Below are 20,350 nucleotides of genomic sequence, written 5' to 3'. Positions count from 1 at the left end.
GGGGAAACACGATACATGCTTTCTTAATCTTTTTTGATCCAGGCATTGTTACTAATCGACTGGAGTTAGCATCCAGCCTACTAGCACTTTTCTTCTAGCTATCTAAAACTTGGTGATGTAAGCGTATAAAGGTCTGGACCATTCTCACTCAGGACCATTCTGAATGACCATCCCAGCTTCAGAGCTCTACATGGAATTGGCTGAGGCTTTCACTGAGGCTGCGTAGCAACCCAACTTCTCCTCTGCCCATCCTGTCTTCCTCCACTCAACAAAGAATAACACATTATAGTTAACTAAGGTCCATATTTTATTCAGAGTTCTTTGGTTTTGACCTAATGTCCCTTTGCTGTTCTAGGATTCTATTTGGGATGTCACATTTCATTTAGTAGTTTTATATCTCCTTATCTTCTTTTGGCTGTGAAAATTTTTCAGATTTTTCCTTGGTGTTGATGACCTTGACAGTTTGTAAGATTACTGTTAAGGTATTTAGTTTAATGTCTCTTAGTTGGGATTTGTCTGATGTTTTTCTCATTGTTAGACTGGGGTTATGAGTTTTAGGAAGGAAGACCACAGAGTGCTACTCTCAATCACATCACATGAAGGATACATACTAACAACATGACTTATCAATGTTGTTGTTAATCTTGATCACCTGGCTTAAGGAATTGACTTTTACCCTGATCAGTTTAATGCCAGAACCATCTATAGGAGAGCACTTATACACTGTCTTGATGATATCTGGATTGGGTTCATTAGTAGGGGGAATAGCTTGAAGAGGTTTGTTTCATGAAAACAGAAACAAAAATTCCTTGGGGGGAAAAAGTGGAAATGGAATAGGTTTTCAAGATTCAGCCCTGCCACTTACTAGACATATGACTTTGTGTAAATTACTACTGCATCTGTAAAATGAAAAAATGGTACCAAATAGTTCTTTTAAGCATCTGATTTAAAAAAGATATGTAAATGTGTTTTCTATAATATTATACTTTTGCATGTCAGAATCCCATACAAAAATGAACACACTTTTGGAAAGAGTTACATCTTAAGCAGTTAACATTACTCTATAGATTAATTCTCAACAGCTGGCTAAGCAAAGCAAAGTCAATATGAGGTTGAGGAAAGAATAGGTGGGAAGGCTCATTATAATCAATGATTTCCCATTTTTGCCTTGCTCCCTTTTGCCAAAGTCAGTTTGTCATTGGAGACTGGATGGGATTTCTTAGATCTTATGAAGCCAGAGCAAAGGGCTCAAGTTTGACATAAACTAAATATTAATAATTTTTGGTGTTCTTCTGTATCTATGAAAGAGAAATCATCACTCTTTGAATGTGCAATCATTCTTTTAGGCTATCCTCGTACCGTTAGACAAGTAACTTTATTTTTGAAATGCACAGGAAGCATAGAACAATTATTCAAAGCCAATGTCTTCCTGCCTCAAAACCATACCATTCCAATCTGAATGAAAATACCAAAGTTTTAGCGTTCTTGGAGTTTTTATGCTCATGGAAGTTCTTGAATGTCTGAAAAATAACGCAACTCCATCTTCTCCTTAAACATGATAGAGACAGTAACTTTTTAAATTTTTACACAAGGGCAAAGGAAATGTGCATACAAAACAAAAGCGGTAGAGGCTTCCTCTGCATCACTGTAATTAAGACTGAACAGATAGCAACACTTAGCCTGGTGCAATGAAAGAGCAATGATGTTAGGGACCAATGATCAGGATTCACGCCCAACTTTGTCTCAATGGAGAAAGATTCTGGAATACCTTTGTGTCTTGGATTCCTCATCAGTAAAACTGCGTTGTTGAGAGGGTAATAAGAGTCTAGGCAGGCAAAAACATTTTGTAAGAGAGCTATTATTTCTAACTCAGAATGCTCGCTGTCAGTAACAGCATTGGTTACCACTCCCTGAGGGTAGCTTCTGGACTTTCTATTTGGAAGCCCAGCTCAAAGCAAAAGCAGCAATGAGTTTAAGAACAGGAGCTCATACATTCTGAAGTTCTTTCCGGTTCGCGAAAGCAGTAACCTTGGAAACCAGGCTGACACCACCCCTGTCAGTCATGAAGCTTAGTTTTTCTTGATTTTTTCTGCAACATTTGGGGCACCGCTATTTTATGGTCTTTTTGTTTTGTTTTGGATTCTTTCCACATCGTTAGAACAAACGAGAAAATTTCCTACTACTGAAGCAAGTACAAAACCTTCGGAGTCGCCCCTTCGGTCCGCAGCTCACCTACTGTTTTCCCTGCACAGCGGTCGCAGCCCCGAAGTCCTCAAAGCCAACAACTCTGAGGACCAGGGCAACGCAGGCACTGCCTAGACCCCGGGTCAATGGAATTGAGCAGGTAAAAGCTGAAGGGACTCAGACCCAGGTACCAGAGCTAACCCAAACAGCCAAAATTAATACAACTCTCTCCCTAACAGAGATAACCCTCGCGAGATAAGCCTGTAAAGGGCGAGAGAAGCCCACTTTCTCGCGAGAAGAGGGGGCGTCGGCGGAAACTAAGAAATGGCCCCCTTGGCCACCCGGACCTAGACAGTGGGCGGAGCCAGGGTTAAATCCGCCCCCTTCCGGCTCCTTTCCCCGCCCCCTAAACCTGAGGTGTTGGGCCCGAGGTACCCGCAGCTAGGTTCTTCAGGTTCCTCTCGGCTGGTGCAGGGTCATTTTCAAAGCCTCGGGAAAGCGTTTTGGCCGGATTTGAAGAGGGGGGCGGGGAGGGGCCTGCGGCTTGCGGCCCCGCCCCCTTCTCCGGCCCGCGGGCGGGCGCACTGGCCCGCCTACTCCCTCGGCGGGCCCTGGGGCCGCGTTCCCCCCGCAGCTCGGCAGTGGAGGCCTGAGCTTCTGCCCGCAGGTGTCGGCGGCGGGGCTCCCGGGCACAGCCTGGCTCGACCCCATGGTGGGTTTCGGGGCCAACCGGAGGGCCGGCCGCCTGCCCTCCTTCGTGTTGGTGGTGCTGCTGGTAGTGATCGCGATCCTCGCCTTCAACTACTGGAGCATCTCCTCCCGCCACGTCCTGCTTCAGGAGGAGGTGGCCGAGCTGCAGGGCCAGGTCCAGCGCACCGAGGTGGCCCGCGGGCGCTTGGAGAAGCGCAATTCAGACCTCCTGCTCTTGGTGGACTCCCACAAGAAGCAGATTGACCAGAAGGAGGCCGACTACGGCCGCCTGAGCAGCCGGCTGCAGGCCAGGGAGGGCCTAGGGAAGAGATGTGAGGATGACAAGGTAAGGACGAGCCCTCTCCCCTCAACCCCCATAGTCGGAGCTCCGGGGTGGGGGCTGTTAGCCCGCCAGCGGCTGCCTTATGCCTTCCAGGATTGCAGTCCTGGAGGCTCCCCTTTACCGCCAACAATCCTGCTTCTGTCGGACTTCTTCACTGCCACATTCTTCAGCCCCTGCCAGACGAAACTGGCTGTAAATTCTGGTTCTCAAGAGTGGCCTGTGTATGGATGCCGCCTTTTCTCCAACCTCAGCTGCTGAGCTGGCAGTAGTAATCATTTGGCCTATGTGGCCGCCTTACGTTCACAGATACAAATCTGGAGACTGCCCGATTTGGTGTGGGTATTGTTGCCTCAGCCTTATTCCCTGCACACTGATCAATATTAATTTCTTTATTTAAAGAATGGGGTCTCCTCTCACTGCTCCACTTATGGTGGTCCCATATATTTATTAAGCAGTATGACTTTTCTTAAATCTCTATAGGACATTGTATGAAATAGTTAAAGAATCAAATATTGCTACCCTTCTTCTGATAAAAATGTTATGATAGATGGGCTCTGGAGCCATATATATGTGCCACACTTGTAACTTGGACATAGTTAATCCAAATTATGTACTCAATTTGAATTGTGATTGAAATTAGCCAAAAAGGTATTATAGAATCTAAAAAAACATGTTATATGCAACAGCATCCAAGTCAGTGTCTTCATTGTTCTTGAAAGGAAATAAAAATGAAATTTTGTATGCTTAAGTAGCTATTATAGTTGGTGTTATATGAGATAGAAAGCCATACAAAGTTTAAATTAAAAGAATTTAAAACTGAACTGCAACTAGACCTACTACTAAATAGTCTTTGTTCTCACCAGCATATTGGGAACATATTAATTTATGACTTAATGCAACTTCCGTTGGGATAGCAGAGTTGTGAAAATTTTGGGGTGGGATAAGTAGATGCCTTTCTGTACCCTTCTTTGGTAATCTTCACATTGTTTTTTGTGTGTTCCTTTTATCATTACACATTTTTATTTTGTATGTCAAAGTCATTTATTGTAAATTATTATAAATTAAAATCTCCATGAGCTCCCAACTTCCTTATTGTCATCAGCTGCTACCTTCTTATTTCATGAAGATTGAAGGTCCTCAGGTAAGTGCTTTTCTGTAACCCCCTCCTCTTCACCACAACATAGACATCCTATGAGAGGAAAAAGAAATCAGTGAATTTATACACATACTCCACACTGAACTCTAAAGACACAAATTCACTTGGGTGGAGTAGGCAGACATCCATGAAATCTTAAGAGTGTTTTAAATAAGGTCTTCAGACCTGGAATGGTTGGGCATTACTCATCAAGTTCTTCTCTCCAATCTGAAAGGAGAGTCTTTTCTAGTAACTTATACTCTGGATTCCATTTCTTCCATCTACTGGACTGTAATTATCAGTTTCTTTCTTTCAGTAGGTTTTTACTTTTACTTCCAAAAAGGTATACATGTCCCCTGTTCTAATTTTTTTTTTTATTCCTCTTTTACTCCCTTTTCCCAATCAACCAACTTCTTTTTTTATTTTCACTGCTAACTCCATTTATTGGTGGTCTATAAATGCTTTATCTACTTCTTTTTTAAATCCCCATCCTAATCTTTTTTATTCTGTCAGCCAAGCTTCTTTCCGCCCCTTTTCTGAAGTTATTCATCTTGAAGGTCATAAGTGACAGTCTTCCTAGTCAAATCCAAAAAACATTTTTATTCTCAATCCATTTAATCTCTCAGTAGTTTGGTCCTGTTGATTGTCTCTAGCTTTTTGGAAACTACTTTCTTGCTTCTGTAATACTGAACGCTCCAGGTTCGCTCCCGATCTTCTTCACTATATTCTTTGCTGGATATTTTTTTCTTCCAGCCATCTGATAATGGACTTTTCTTGGGCCGTTGTCTTCTCCTTAGAGCAGTATTTCTCAAAGTGGTATTAAACAATACTGTCCTAGGAGTTGTTCATAGGAATTGGTCAGGAGAAAAAAAGGAAAACCTTTTTGGGAGGGAAATGTTAAATAGAATTAGTAGTACATCCTGCCCTTGGAGTTCATAATTGTTACTTGCTGTTGAGTCAGTTCTGACTCCTGCCGACTCTGTGCATGAGTGATATGCTCAATGTTCTGTCCTCAATAGCCCTGTTCAGCAACTGTAGACTCATGCCTATGGCTTCTTTTATGGAGTCAATCCATCTCAGATTTGGTTTTCATCTTTTCCTGCTGCCTTCTATTTTTCCCAGCATTATTGTCATTTCCAAGAAACTCTGCCTTCTGATGATGTACCTGAAGTAAGACAGCTTCAGTTTTGTCATTTTTGCCACCAGTGATATTTCAGGCTTAATTTGCTCTAGGATTCACTTGTTCATCTTTCCTGCAGTCCAGGGTATCTATAAAACTCTCTTCCAATAACATATTTCAAATCAATCAATTTTTTTCCTATCAGCCTTCTTGACTGTCCAACTTTTGCATCCAAGCGTAGTAATTAGGAATATAAGGGTGTGGGTAATTTTAGCCTTGGTCTCTAATGACACATCTTTGCTCTTGATCTTTCCCAATTCCTCTAATGCTGCCCCTCCAAGTCTCAGCCTTCTCTTGATTTCTTTGCTGTAGTCTCCATTTGAATTGATGACTGAACCAAGGTAAGCAAAATCTTTAACAATTTCAGTGTCTTCATTTGTGTTAAAGTTGTGTATTTCTTCTGTAGTCATGATTTTTGTGTTCTTGGTATTCAAATATAGTCCTACTTTGGCACTTCTTTCTTAAACTTTCATCAGGAGTCATTATACAGTCTGTAAGAAATCTAGTAGTAAAGAAGCCTATTTAATTTTGTTTAAGCTATTAATAGTCTCATTCAGTTAATTTCATCACAGGTTCCTATTTTCACAGCCTATTTGTTACCGTAATACAAATAATAAAGCACACTAGTTGGGATATGTTGTCCTAGGTATCTTAACTTCTTTTGTTTGCCTAATCTATGCAGTAGCTCACAAATCTGTAGCTCTTACTTGTATGTCAATTCTGTATTTTGAGTTAGCTATAGCATCTTTGTTGCAGTAAATATTTGTTTTTGGGGTTAATGAAGAAGCTCTGAACTGCTAATGGTAAGGGTGGTCTTGGTCTAGATGAGTTATAGATGGAATTTGTCTTTTAAAGTGTTTCCTTTACTGCTGTTAGTCCCTTGATATCTGGAGAAGTATATGATAGATTAAAAAACATTTCAAACTTTGAAGGCTGCAATTTGGTTTAGAATTCTAGTTCAATTTCTAGCTATGTGATATTGGGGCAAGTTATTTAACCACTTTGGGCCCATTTCCTCATATGTAAAATGGAGATTATAGTACTTACCTAAGTATTGTACAGATCTGAGATCACCTCATTTTTTGCCTTTCCCCTAAAGGATTATAGTCTAGAGAAGTGTATTAATTTGCTAGAGCTGCCATACGAAATACCATACAAAAGAATGGGTGACTAAAAACAACAGAAATTTATGTTCTCACAGTTCTGGAGTCTGGAAGTCCAAGGTTGACGTGCCAACAGGTTGGTTTCTTCTAGGGCCTCTCTCCTTGGCTTGCAGATGGCACCCTCTTGCTGCTTAATCATCAAATGGTTGTCCTTCTGTGCACACAGATCCCTGGTGTCTCTTCCTCTTCTTATAAGAACACCGATTATATTGGATTAGGGCCCCACCCTGGTGGCCTCATTTTAACTGAATCACATCTTTAAAGACTTTATTTCCAACTAGATTACATTCTGAAGTACTCGGGTTGAGACTTCAATATGTGGATTTTGGGGAAACAATTCAGCCCATACCAGGGGTATCCATGACACACACACCGCTTTTTCTTTCCTTTTTCTGTCAGAAAGGCCCTTTCTTCTGTTTCCTAGATGTAGGGCATTTCTCTTATCCTAACTTGAATTCTTGCTGCCTGTATCTTATACTAAAGCTGTGTGGGCCCAGTGGGCCAAATCAAGCTCTTGATAAATAAAAGAAGCTGTTAAAATGTACAAAAAGTCCTCTCCAAAATTGTTTTATTACAAATGCAAAAGGTTTGAAGCTGAATGATAAATGACCTCTTTTCCCTTTAATAATCACAATCTTCCCTGAGGAGTATATATCTTTGGATGAATAGGGAAATAAATCGTGTGCCAGAAAGAAAGATGGGAAGCATATTACTTTTTTTCCAAAAAATATCCTCATTATGTATGTATGTACACAACACTCAAACACATACAAAATATATGTATGTAAAAACACAGTACATGTTCATTACTGTAGGCTCAAATTCTGACTCTGCCATGTTGTATGTGTATAATCTTGGGCAAATTACTTAATTTTTCGGTTCCTCAGTTTTCTCATCAGTAAAATGAGGATAATATTTGTTACCTCTCTCATTCTTGTGAAGTTTAAATTAATAAATTCATTAAAATGTTTAGAACAATGCCTACCACATAGGTAAAAAAAGAAATGTTCAGTAACTATTGTGTTAGCTATTATTATTCCGCAGCTACTTCTTTATTTCTGTCCTGCCTTCTCTTCAGGATGGGACTCTATCCATATTCCCGCCCAAGATCGGGTCCCAGCTCCACCTTACCTGCCTCACCCTTTGCTCCTAGTCGTCTGACTTTTTTTTTCTTCCGTTTCCTCATCAATTTCTAGTTAGGTTTAGTTGACTCCTCCCATATTTGTCTTAACTGACTCCCGGAAGCCAGAAGCCTGCCTGTTCCCCTGTAATTTGAGGGTCATACTTCTGTAGTTATTCTAATGTGTTGCACGTGATAATTCCTGCCTTTGTCTGTGCCTCACCAGTTATAATCTGGCCAAGTTCTAGCTATACTTTACTTGCTATCTCAAATTATTCATAGACCATACAAAACTCATAAACTATATCCCTTTCCTACCTTCTTGATCCCTATAAATAATGTTTTTGCAACCATTATTAAAACTGAGATTGGTGTCATCTTTGATTCCTTCAGCATCTCACATTCAGTAATTCAACATGCAGTGGAGTTACTTGATCAAAATGAGTTTTAAAAAAACCATCACTCTGGTGGCAGAATAAGAGAGAATTGATTGGTAAGGAAACAATAGCTTTCTAACTAGTCTCCTTGCCCTGGTCTCTATTTGTTTCAGTCAGTTCTCTTTAAGAAACCCTGATCTTCAAACCTTACTCTCAGTGGCTGTATCACTCACTGCATCAATTCAGAATTCCAACTACCTTTGTCTCCCACTATCTCCTGACCCAAACTCTGTTCCACCCATGTTGTTTTGCTTACTTTTGTCTACCCACTTGCCTGTGTTATGTTAATTCCTGTTTTCTTGTATCTTTGTTTTGCCCTTTGACTAATAACCTCTTGCCTCTTGTCTATGTATCTATTCTACCAATCTTATTACCAAGAGATTCCATTAATCTTTAGCTTCTGGTCTATGCCCACCATGAAGCACTCAGGGACTTCTGACCTGGAGCATGATTTTCTTTCTTTTTGCACAACTTACATTTATTGTGTGAGCCACATTAATTTATTTTATTCTTCTTTTTAGACTAATAGCTTCTTAAATGCTAACCTTGTCTTAACAAAATTTTAAGTTCCTTAAGGAAGGACCATATTTAAAATTTTTCCTGTGGGTTCTTGATAGTTCTTAGTGCTGATATAAAGTGTTATGGATTACTGGATTAGGGTGAGCCCTAATCCAATGTCTTGAGTCCCTCCTAAGACAATCTGGACATTGATACACAAAGCCACACAGGGAAGAAGGCCATGTGAGGATGGAGGCCTTGACTGGAATGATGCATCTACAAACCAAGGAATGCCAAGGATTGCCAGTAACCACTAGAAGCTAAGAAAGAGGCAAGGAAGGATCCTGTCCTACAGACTTCAAGAGAGAGAGCATGGCCTTACAGACAACTTAATTTTGGACTTCTAGCCAAAATTAAGAATAAATTTCAGTTGTTTAAGGCACTGAATTTATGGTACTTTGTTACGGCAGCTGTAGGAAACTAATACAGAATTCAGTAGAAACTCCAGCAGACTTTTTTTGCTTGTAGAAACTGACAAGGTGATTCTAAAATATGTATAGAAATGCAAATAACCTATAATAGTCAAATTTACAAAAAGAAGAACAAGGTTGAAGGACTTACACTCCCTGATTTCAAGACTTACTATAAAGATACAGTAATCAAGACAGTGGTATTGATGAAAAAAATAGGTACATAAATTACGGGAACAGACTAGAGTGCATATATACATATACATATACATATACATATACATATACATATACATATACATATATATATATATATATATGTATATATATATGGCCAATTGATTTTTGACAGATGGGCCAAAGCAATTTAATGGGGAAAGTCTTTTCAAAGAAAAAATTTTGAAACAACTAGATGTCTTTATGGGGGATAAAAGAATAACAACTACCTTGCAATATATACAAAATTAACTTGAAATTAATCATGGATCTAAATGTAAACAGTGAAACTAAGTCTTCTAGAAGAAAACACAGGAGAAAATATTTGTGACTTCAGTATAGGCATGGATTTTTGATGGCACACACACAAAAATGAACTATAAAGAAAAAAATTGATAAATTTGACTATCAAAATTAAAAACTTTGCTCCCCAAAGGCACTGTTTTTTGAAAAAGAAAAAAGACACAGATTGGAAGAAATACTTACATTTGTCTGACAGAAGAATTTTAACAGAACATACAAAAACCATTCACAATTCAATAATAAGACAAACCATTTTTTAAAATGAGCAAAATATTTGAATAGACATTTCGTCAGAGGAGATTTATGAATGGCAGATAAGCACATGAAAAGATGCTCAATATCATTAGTCATCAAGAAAATGCAAATTAAAGCCACAATTGTTGCTGCAGACTCAAAAGGTCCACTTGCCTGTGTGCATTCAAGCCAAATAAGAGCTAACAGGACACTGCAGCAAAGGAAGTAAAATTTTATTTAAGGAATTGGCACCAACATGGGAGACACAGGTGAGCTAGTAGTGCTCTCAAAAACCTGGCTCACTGATGGCCTCTAGTAGCTAAGGAGTTGGGGCTGTGGGCTCTGCTGATTGGTTGGGGCTAAGGTAAGGAGCAGTTGAGCATGGCTTTAGGTTCTGATGTCAGTCATGGTATTACTCAGTCTGGTTTCCAGGGGATGCGTTATGTGGGGGCCGTTCCGCTTTTATGAGTCTGGAGCTGAAACATTAACTGAGGCCAAGTTGTTATCTTTGTTTGACTGAAGCTTTATTACACTTTGAGATTTGGTTATTGTATCCTGGTCATGGATGACAGACCTGAAGTTTTATTTTTAAGTGAGTTTGATGCTGACCAGAACCTAATGTCCTAAGGGCTTAATGATTAAAGGTAGTGGGCATATGGTATGTGTACAGATAGAAAGTTCTGCTGGAAAGAATGCAAGTGAGTCATAGTTCTATCAGACTATACAAACCAACTTGGATTAAAGCAAAATGCATGCTAAAGAAATGAAGTTCATATTACATAATGAAGTGCGGTTACACAATGAGACTACTACACACCCATTAAAATGACTAACATTAAAAAGATTGACAATAATAAGTGTTAGTGTGGATGTGGGGCAGCTAAAACTCTCATACTGCTTGTGGGAGTATAAAATGGTACACCACTCACTTTGGAAAACTGCTTTGCAGTTTTTTATAAAGTTAAATATATACCCACCATTTGACCCAGCCATTTCACTCCTTGGTAGTCCTTACTAAGACAAATGAAAACATATGATCACATAAAGACTTACAAATATCCATAGTAGCTATATTCAAAAAGCCAAAAAATGGAAAAACTCAAAATTTCCATCAGCTGGTAAGTGGGTAAATAAAATCTGATAAGTCCATACAGCAGACTATTACTCAACAATATTCAACAATGCTGAATGACAGAAGCCCAACATAAGAGTACATACTTAGGATTCCATTTATATAATATTCTAGAAAAAGCAAACTAATCTATAATGATTGAAAACAACAGTTGTTGCCTGAAGCCAGAGGTTGAGGGAGAGATGACAAAGGATCTAGAGGAAACTGAAAGGGAGGTTAAAATGTGCTGTGTCTTGATTGTAGTGGTGGTTACACAGATATTTAAAGCTATCAGAAGTCATCAAATTATATGCTTTAAATAGAAGCAGTCTGCTGAATGTAAATTATGCTTCAATGAAGGTGTTAAAAAATAAAAATGAAAACATGCAATAAAAAGGGGGGAAGCCAATCAATGACTTCCTATCACCCTTAATGTAGCTCATAAATCTTTTCTCACTGACTCAAGCCCTGCAGTCCAGCATCAAATACAATCATCCTCCCCTTAGCTCCCTCCAACCCCACATACTGAACTTTTAGATCCTCAAACTCTCCGTGCTTTTCCCCATTCTGTGCTTTGAAACATAGTGTGCCCTAAATTCAGAAGCCTCTTCTCATCTCTCCCAAGCTTCTTATTCCTCAAAACCTCTCACTTATTCTTTACCTCACTAAAGCCTAATCTTTTTTAAGGATTCAACTAAAACTCTCTTTCTCAAGAATGTCTTCCCCAAGCCCTTAAACTAGGTTAGGTCTTCCCCTCATATTCCCTGCTCAATTTTAAGCTCCATAATCATGTATACTGTATCTGTCTCTTGTTCACTCATTCACTGCTGTAACTACAACATGTAGTATAGGAACTGACCCAAAGCAGAAACTCAAACATATCTGAGGAATAAAGAAATGAAATTGGGGTTAAGATGGAAGCACAGGGTATATCAACATTGAGTGCGAGAAAGATAGGATGAGAAAAAATGAGTGTTATTGAAGCTAAAGGAGAAAAGTTGCAGGAAGGAGAGACGGGAGAAAATCAGATGGAAGGCAACTGATCCAAATCTCTGAGGCAACGTTATTCAAAGGAGGAGCTACCTGGCCCAGGGACAAATAGGGCAAGAAAGTTAGATAAAGTTAGGAAACAGAACGAGAACCTTGCAGCACTGTGACAAACTAAAATTACTGTATGCCTAGCCTGTTCCTAGAGGGAAGCTTGGGTTTTCAGTCAAAGGAAATGTTAATTCTCTTCCATGGAAGAATCTGACATGGGGAAACCTTAGATCTTCATCCACAGAAAATAGTTCTTGGTTAATGAAGTCAGTCCAAAAAGTACTCCCTGACACTTCAGACAGATAGCACATGCCACACTGCAAGAACTCTTTCCTCTGTAGAGTGGGTGTAAGGAAGCTCCTTTTACCTTTTCTCTGCATAACTAAATCCTAGCCATTTTTCAAGAATCAGTTCCTTCTATGAGCTCCATGGAACCTCCTGGAATTATTCTGTCTCTTAAAATGGAACAAGAGAAAGTAGAGAAATGTGAAAATAAGAAAGACAAAGAGGAAAAGTGGGGATGTATTTAAGATCTTTTTAGTATAGAGTACAGTAAGTGCTCAATATATTTTTGTCAATTTAATTAATATATTTGAGTTTTAAGAGAACAATGCAAGACCAAATTTCTTCAGTACCAACACACCCAGGAAAGAGAGGAACTAACATTATTAATGTCAAACTCTGTACTACACAGGCTTTTACATATTTTGTTAATCCTCCTCGTGTTATGGGTGAAGAAATAGGCTTAAAAGAGGTAAGAGAATGGCAGAATTCTAAACTCAGATCTGTTTGATTGCAAAAGCCCTTGCTCTTTTTAGTAAACTATATTACTACAGAGTATTTTATATATATTTAAAAATATATAAAATAAAATTATATTATTATGTAAATAATAATATATATTATTATATAAAAGCAGTTATCTCACCAACAAATCAAATAACTTTTGAGTATTCACTATGTCTATTAGTTTCTTAGGGTTTCTGTAACAAAGAACTACAAACTGTGTGGCTTAAAACAACAGAAATTTATTACGTCATAGTTTTGCAGATCAGAAGTTCAAAATTAAGGCATGGCAGGGCCATGCAGGGCCATGGGGAGGGGAAGATCCTTGTTGCTTCTGACAATCTTACTAGCTCCTTGGTTTATGGCGGCAAAACTCCAGTCTGTCTCCATTCTCCATGGCTGTCTTCCCAATATGTCTGTATGTCTTTGTGTGTTCTCACGTCGTTATCTTCCCTACCTATCCTTCACATGGCATTCTGTTTTCTCTTCTTATTAGGATACCAGTCGTATGGATTAAGGTCTATCCTAATTCAGTATGACTTCATTTTTACTTGATTACATCTGCAGTGAGGTCACATTCACAGGTGGGGGGGTGGGGGAGGTTAGGGTTTCAACATACCTTTTTGGGGACACAATTCAACCCATAATAAATCTATAAATCAATTTGGAGTAAGTTGAATCTTTTCTTTTTTTAAACTGAAACTTAGAGGTTTGGTTTTTTTGGTTTTTTTAATTGGGGAATATTGGGGAACAGTGTGTTTTTTCCAGGGCCCATCAATTCCAAGTCATTGTCCCTCATTCTAGTTGTGGAGGGCACAACTCAGCTCCAAGTCCAGTTGCTGTTTTCAATCTTTAGTTGCAGAGGGTGCAGCCCTTGTGGGAATTGAACTGGCAAACTTGTTGTTGAGAGCTCGCCCTCTAACCAACTGAGCCATCTGGCTGCCCCTCTGGAAGCTCAGTGGCAGCTCATTGTCTTCAGTCTAGTTGTGGAGGGCACAGCTCACTGGCCCATGTGGGAATCGAACTGGCAACTCTGTTGTTTAGAGCTCGCGTTCTAATGAACTGAGCCATCCAGCCACCCAGTAGTGAGTTGAATCTTAACAATATTGAATATTCCAATCCATAAACGCATAAAAAGCTGGATACTGTGGTGTCATGTAGGCCAAGGGAGAAGAGTTTTGAGGAAGAGTCATCAGTGTTAATTGCTGTAATTATTTATTTATAATTGCCTCTCCGTAACTAGATTGTGAGCCAGGCAGGGCTGTATGTTCTATTCATCTTTGTACTCCCATAGTTCCTGGCATAATATTACTTAAAAATGTTAAGATTTTTGAGGGCAGAGTCCATATTTCATAATCTACATCTATTTTGAGTTCCTGGTTCATACCCAGTTAATAATTGTTGAGTGAGTGACCATATCTGCACATTTATATTGGATCTATTTTTTTTCATTTCTTCCATCTTTATAGTGTGAATTTCTTGACTATAAAAATCTAGTCTTAACTTTGTAAACCCTTACATATTTGGTTCTATGCACAGTGTGTGGACTCAGTAAATATTTGATGATTGATTCAGCAGTTTGCACTGGCTCTTAATCAAAGTATGCATAAATATGTGCTAGGGCTACCAAAGATATTATTCACATATCTGATTACACTACTTCTCTGGAAGACAGTCAAAATATTCTGATGTAAAACCACTCATTATCAACTCGTTGTCTTTCTAGCGTACATAGACTGTATCCTTTATTTGAAACGTATGATAGCAAATCTAGCTAGTGTTTTCTTTGTTTAGAAACTCAAAAATATTTTTCTGATTCAATTTAGCATTTAAATGAAGAGAAGAAAACCTTGGGATGAGTTTAATAGCATTATAATGAAAAAAATTGAGTTATATATTGCATATCATCAGGGACTTGTTTCATAAGCTGGAAACTAACTTGAAATAAATTCAGAAAGGGTGAAACGAAATAAGTCCTTTTACTGATATAGTGCTTTAAGACTTTTCAAAGCACATTATATGCATAAGTCATTTATTTGGGAAAGTTGACTATCTACCGTGTACTAGGTGCTAGGGATGGAAAGACTATAAGATTGAATACTTGTCCTCAAGGAACTGTATCTAATGGGGAAGCACATATAGATTAATAATCCATAATGCATGATTAAATGATACAGTAGAGCTCTTTACAAAGGGACTTGAGAGTCAAGGAAACAATTGATTAACTGCTTCAGGAAGTCGGGAGAAGGGATTCACTGAAGATGAATCCTAATAGATTAAGAGTAGTTCACTAAACTTAGAAAGGGGGAAGGACAGAAGGAACGTAAATGAATTCAGGAAAGCTTAAAAGTATGCCGTACCTTCACAGATCAAGCAGTTCAACAGGAGTGGAATGTAAGATACATAGTGATGAGAAGGACGGGAATTTGTGGCGACAAATAAAGCTATTTAGGGCCAGACTCTTTATTACTATATTTTTATTTTAAAATATACACAACATAAAATTTACTGCTTTAATCACTTTTAAATTTACAATTCAGTGGCATTAAGTGCATTCATAATGTTGTGTAACCATCATCACTATCTATTTACAGAATTTTTTACCATCCCAAACAAAAACTGTGCCTATTAAGCACTAACTGTTCCCCGTCCTCAGCCCCTGATAACCTTTATTCTACTTTCTGTCTCCAAGAATTTGTCTGTTCTTGATACTTCATGTCATATTTGTCCCCTTGTGGCTAGCTTATTCCTTTTAGCATAATATTTTCAAGATTTCTCCTATAGCATGTATCAGAACTTCAGTTCTCTTTACAGCTGAATAATATTTTCTCCCTTCTGTGGGTTGTCTTTTCACTCTATTGATGGTGTGTCCTTGTCCTTTGATGCACAAAAGTTTTTAAATTCGATGAAGTCAAATTTTATCTGTTTTTTCTTTTGTTGCCTATGCTTTTGGTATCGTATTTAAGAAACCATTACCAATAAAATCAAATTTGTATTTTGAAAAGATAATTATAGACGTAGTATGGAGGCTAATTGTAGAGGAATGAAATTGAAGTAGGATCAGTTAGAAAATACATTACTGCAGAAGTTTAGGCAAGAACTATGGGCTTAAATTTAAAACAATGGCAGCAAGAAAAGAGAATAATAGATTTGGAAAGCTGGTTAATTTGATATTTATAACTAAGCTCTAAGGTAGATAGGGCTTGCAGTTCCCATTTTATAGATGAAAAGCTTTCAAAAGTGATTTGCCTCTGGTCTCTAGTACCTGATGTTAGAACTAAATCTAGGTTTTCTGATTTCTAATCCTGTAGTTTTTCCACTATAGCATGGTTACATTCTCAGACAGAGAATTATAAACAGTAGGGAACAAAAGATCAGTTTTGGAACCTGTCACATTTAACATTTTTAATGAATGATTTAGAAAAAGTTCACAGTGTACATACGGCATTCTTGAAGAGGATAAAATACAGAAAGATCATTATGCACTGGGGAAAAAATTGAAGCATCAGTAGAAGCATTTAGGAGACAATAATCCAAAATGTACTTATAGTATAATTAGCTCTGAGATCAAAAAAGGAATTGAGAATCAAATAATACATTGGGAAATTCTGTGAAATTCCCAATGTATTGGTTTAGCCAAAAAAAGGCTAAACTTGGAGGACTGCCATCCTAGGTACTGGGAATAAATAGTAAAGAAGACATTCTACTCTTTTACATAATAATAATAGCTAACATTTATTAAGCACTTACTATGTGCCTGAGCACTGTTGGATTTGTTTGTCTCAGATGTAATCCTTTGAACAACCTTGTGAGACAGATAATATTCTCATTTTACACGTGAGGAAACTGAAACACAGAGAAGTTAAACAGTATGCCAAGATAATAGAGCTAATAAGTCATGGATTAAGAATTCAGACCCAGGCAATTTAACTTTAGAGCCTGTTCTTTTAAGCACTATACTATTAGGCCTCTGCATAATTACAGTCTTTCCTTATCTGCAACACTTTGTTCAGTATTCGTTACATGACGTAAGTTTAAGAAAGACACAGAGAACAACTGAAATCAAGGGATGAAAGAGCAGTTACTATAGAACCAGCTAAAAAGACCTAGAAAAAAAACTTGAAAGAGCATTTGACTAAAGAATATGGATATAAACTTTCCATACCAAATTCTACAAAGTAGGTTTGTGCTAATACATATTCTACTTATAAATGACCCATTCTTATAGCTTATGCTGCTGCCCTACTGTTATGTATCTCTTGCCTTAGCTGGAGGAAAGTTGGGAACTATTTTACAGCTTAGTGGGGAAAGTTTCTTAACAGGTTTTAGTTCCTTAAATGGTACCCTCCCCCAAATGAGAAACATTTACTCTTCAAATGTTATGGTGCCTAGAATGCCTCCAGTTAGAGATTTATTTTTGTTAACTGCATAATGTCCATATTTTCCAAATTGAAAATCAAGACATGATGTCTGAAAAACAATTTTTTAAAAAATTGTGGTAAAAAAAAAAAGTAACATAGTACTTACCATCTTAACTATTTTTAATTGTACAGTGATGTTAGCTGTATGCATATTGTTGTGCAACAAATCTCCAGAAGTTTTTCATTTTGCAATACTGAAACTCTATACCCATTGAACAAAACTCTCTTTCTCTCCTCTCCCCAGCGCCTGGCTGAAAAAGAATTTTTTTTTTTTTTTTTGAGAAAAAAAATTTTAATATAGAAACTCTTACAGTAGCATAAGATAATTGCACATATAAGGAATCCCCTTCATTAACAGAACAAAATTGTATTACATTAGAACCCTTAGACAATCTAGGACATATAATCACTCTACGTGTTGAGAACTGAAGTGAGCTTTCTAGTACAGTTACTTCTGGGAAAATTAGTAGCAGAAGACTGAGGAATGATTCTACCATCAAGTGTTTTATTTGAAAGTAATGAGTATGATCTGCTGAGGTAACTTTCACAGAAAGTGAGCTGAAACCCTATTTTGGCCTTCTGCTAGGAAGAAGGATTATTGCTGAAAGTAAGTTTTTCTGATAGTCTATCTGTGTTGGGGAACAGTTTCAACACATTCCCTTAAATACACTCCAGTCAGGCGTTTGCCCCCACCACACCACCAAGCGACCATTTCAAGGTACACTTGATTTCAGTGTTGTTAAATCCAGTTGTCACTACCCAGTCATCATCTTCACCTATGAGCAGCATTTGACACAGTCCATTACTCCATCCTTCTTGAAACACCTTCTTCATTTTGGCTTTCAGGAAATCTAGCTTTCCTTCTACCTCTCTAGCCATTCCTTCTTATTCTCATTTACTGGTTCCTCCTCAAATGGAATGCCCCAAGGCTTAGACCTTGGACCTCTTCTTTACATACAATCCGTACCTTAGAGAGCTCATCCTGCCACCTCTTTAAATACCATCCATTTAAAGATGGTATTTGATGATTTCCAAATTGCATCTCTTACCCAGACTGTCCCCTTTAATTCTAGGCTTGGTCTCCAACTCCCTACTCATCATCTCATCTTGGATGGCAAATATGGTTTTGGACTTAACCCATCCAGAGTCAAACCCCTGATCTTTCCTCTACCCCCAAACTTCTTCCCCAACCCAGTTAATGGCCACTCCTTCCTTTCAGTTGCTCAGGTCAGAAACTTTGGAGTCATATTTGACTTTCTTTCTTATTTCCATGTCTAATTTACCAGCAAAACCTGTTAGCTTCAAAATATTTCCAGAATCCAAACCTTTCTCCCTACCTCCATTACTACCATCCTGATTTAAATTGCTATCATCTGTTGCCTAGATTATTGGTGATAGCTTAAGTGGCCTCCTTTCTTCTGTCCTTGCTCCTATTTCAATCCATTTTCAACACAGCATTGTGTTAAAATATCAATTAGATCATGTTCCTTATCTGTCCAGGATAATCCAGTGGCTTCCATCTCAATTGCAGAAAAAGCCCAAGTCTTTAACAGTGACCCACAGGCCCTGTACCATCTGCTTCCCTCACAGTTCTCTGACCTCATCTCTTACTACCCTTCTGGTGCTCCCTTCATTCACACTACATTGGCCTCTGATGTTCCTTGAAACATCAATCATTCTCCTGCGATAGGGCTTTTGCACTGGCCGTACCCTCTGTCTAGGACACTCTTCCCCCAGATAGCTGCATGGTAATTCTCTCTTACACATCTTTGTTCAAATGACACCTTTTTGTTGAGGCTTTCTCCCTCTTCATCTCTAATGTATTTTCTCCACAGCACTTACCAGTTTCTAATATATTGTATGACTTATTTTTTGTATGCCCTGCCCCCACAGGAGAGCAGGGATTTTTGTTCGTGTGATTTGCTGTATCCACCGTGTTTAGAATGACTTGCACAACATCGGTACTCAGTAAATATATGCTGAATAAATTAACATAGGAAGAAATTAAAGGCACCCTTAAGACCTAAAACAGGATTTGGCAATGAGGATGGGTGGTCTTGGCAGGAGGTGGCTGGGACATGACTAAGTTAGAGGGGACTTGGAAATAGAAGGTGTGACTAGTGCCTAATAGCATAAAAAATGGGAGCATGTTGAAAGGATGGGGGACAGTCAATGTAATGAAATTTTTATCTCTAAAAATTAACATAACTACTATAGAATCAATTTAAGTTTTAGTTCTGATTTTAAAGGAGACAATGTAATTTGTAGTAGTAAAAAGGAAAGGACACTGTTTGCTGTTGATGCATGGACATAGGAAAACGTAGTTTAATTATTAGACATGGTATAAAAAACCTTGACTATGTCAAGGAGACCATTTCTGATAACTGGATAGAAAAAGTGGTACCTACCTTATGGAAGGCAATACATGCTTGGTAGAAGAGTTTTAGATTCTACACTGAGCAATAATATTCTGTCATTGGATCTTGAGTAGAAGAAAGACTTGATAGGAAACAGGTTTTTACAAAGATGTTTCTCACTATTGTTTGGGAATAGATAAAAGTGGGAAGAGACTAGTGATAGATTAGATTTCTTCATTTATTTATTCAGTAATACCGTTTCCCCAAAAATAAGACCTAGCTGGACCATCAGCTCTAATGCGTCTTTTAGAGCAAAAATTAATATAAGACCCAGTATTATATTATATTATATTATATTATATTATATTATATTATATTCAGCCTTATAGTAAAATAAGACCGGGTCTTATATTAATTTTTGCTCCAAAAGGTGCATTAGAGCTGATGGTTCAGCTAGGTCTTATTTTCAGGGAAACACAGTAGTGTTCAGTGCCTGCAATGTGCCAGGGGATTACAAAGGCGACCAAACAAATAAGATCTCTGCTCTTACGGAGCTTATATTCTAGTGCAGCTAGACAAGAATAGTCCATGTATAGATCAAGGCAGTCACCATGAACATAGAGTTAAGAATCAGATCTGAGAGAAATTAAAAAAGAAGAATCGG

The 20,350-nt window shown here is 38.1% G+C and overlaps 1 protein-coding gene across 2 annotated transcripts in view; it reads left to right on the top strand.

Moving 5' to 3' along the window:
- The first annotated feature begins 2,585 nt into the window (after positions 1–2,585).
- Positions 2,586–20,350, top strand: part of GOLM2 (golgi membrane protein 2) — a 97,820-nt gene continuing 80,055 nt past the window's right edge. For both annotated transcript variants that reach the window (XM_019725322.2, XM_019725321.2), the window contains exon 1: positions 2,586–3,220. In XM_019725322.2, the coding sequence (XP_019580881.2) occupies positions 2,894–3,220 (327 nt within the window). In that variant the 5' untranslated portion in view covers positions 2,586–2,893. The remainder of the gene's footprint in view (positions 3,221–20,350) is intronic.

Source organism: Rhinolophus sinicus, linkage group LG03, assembly GCF_036562045.2.
Source record: "Rhinolophus sinicus isolate RSC01 linkage group LG03, ASM3656204v1, whole genome shotgun sequence".
Classification (NCBI taxonomy): domain Eukaryota; kingdom Metazoa; phylum Chordata; class Mammalia; order Chiroptera; family Rhinolophidae; genus Rhinolophus; species Rhinolophus sinicus.
The sequence above is the reverse complement of the archived record's forward strand: the minus strand, read 5'-3'. Positions and strand labels throughout refer to the sequence as shown.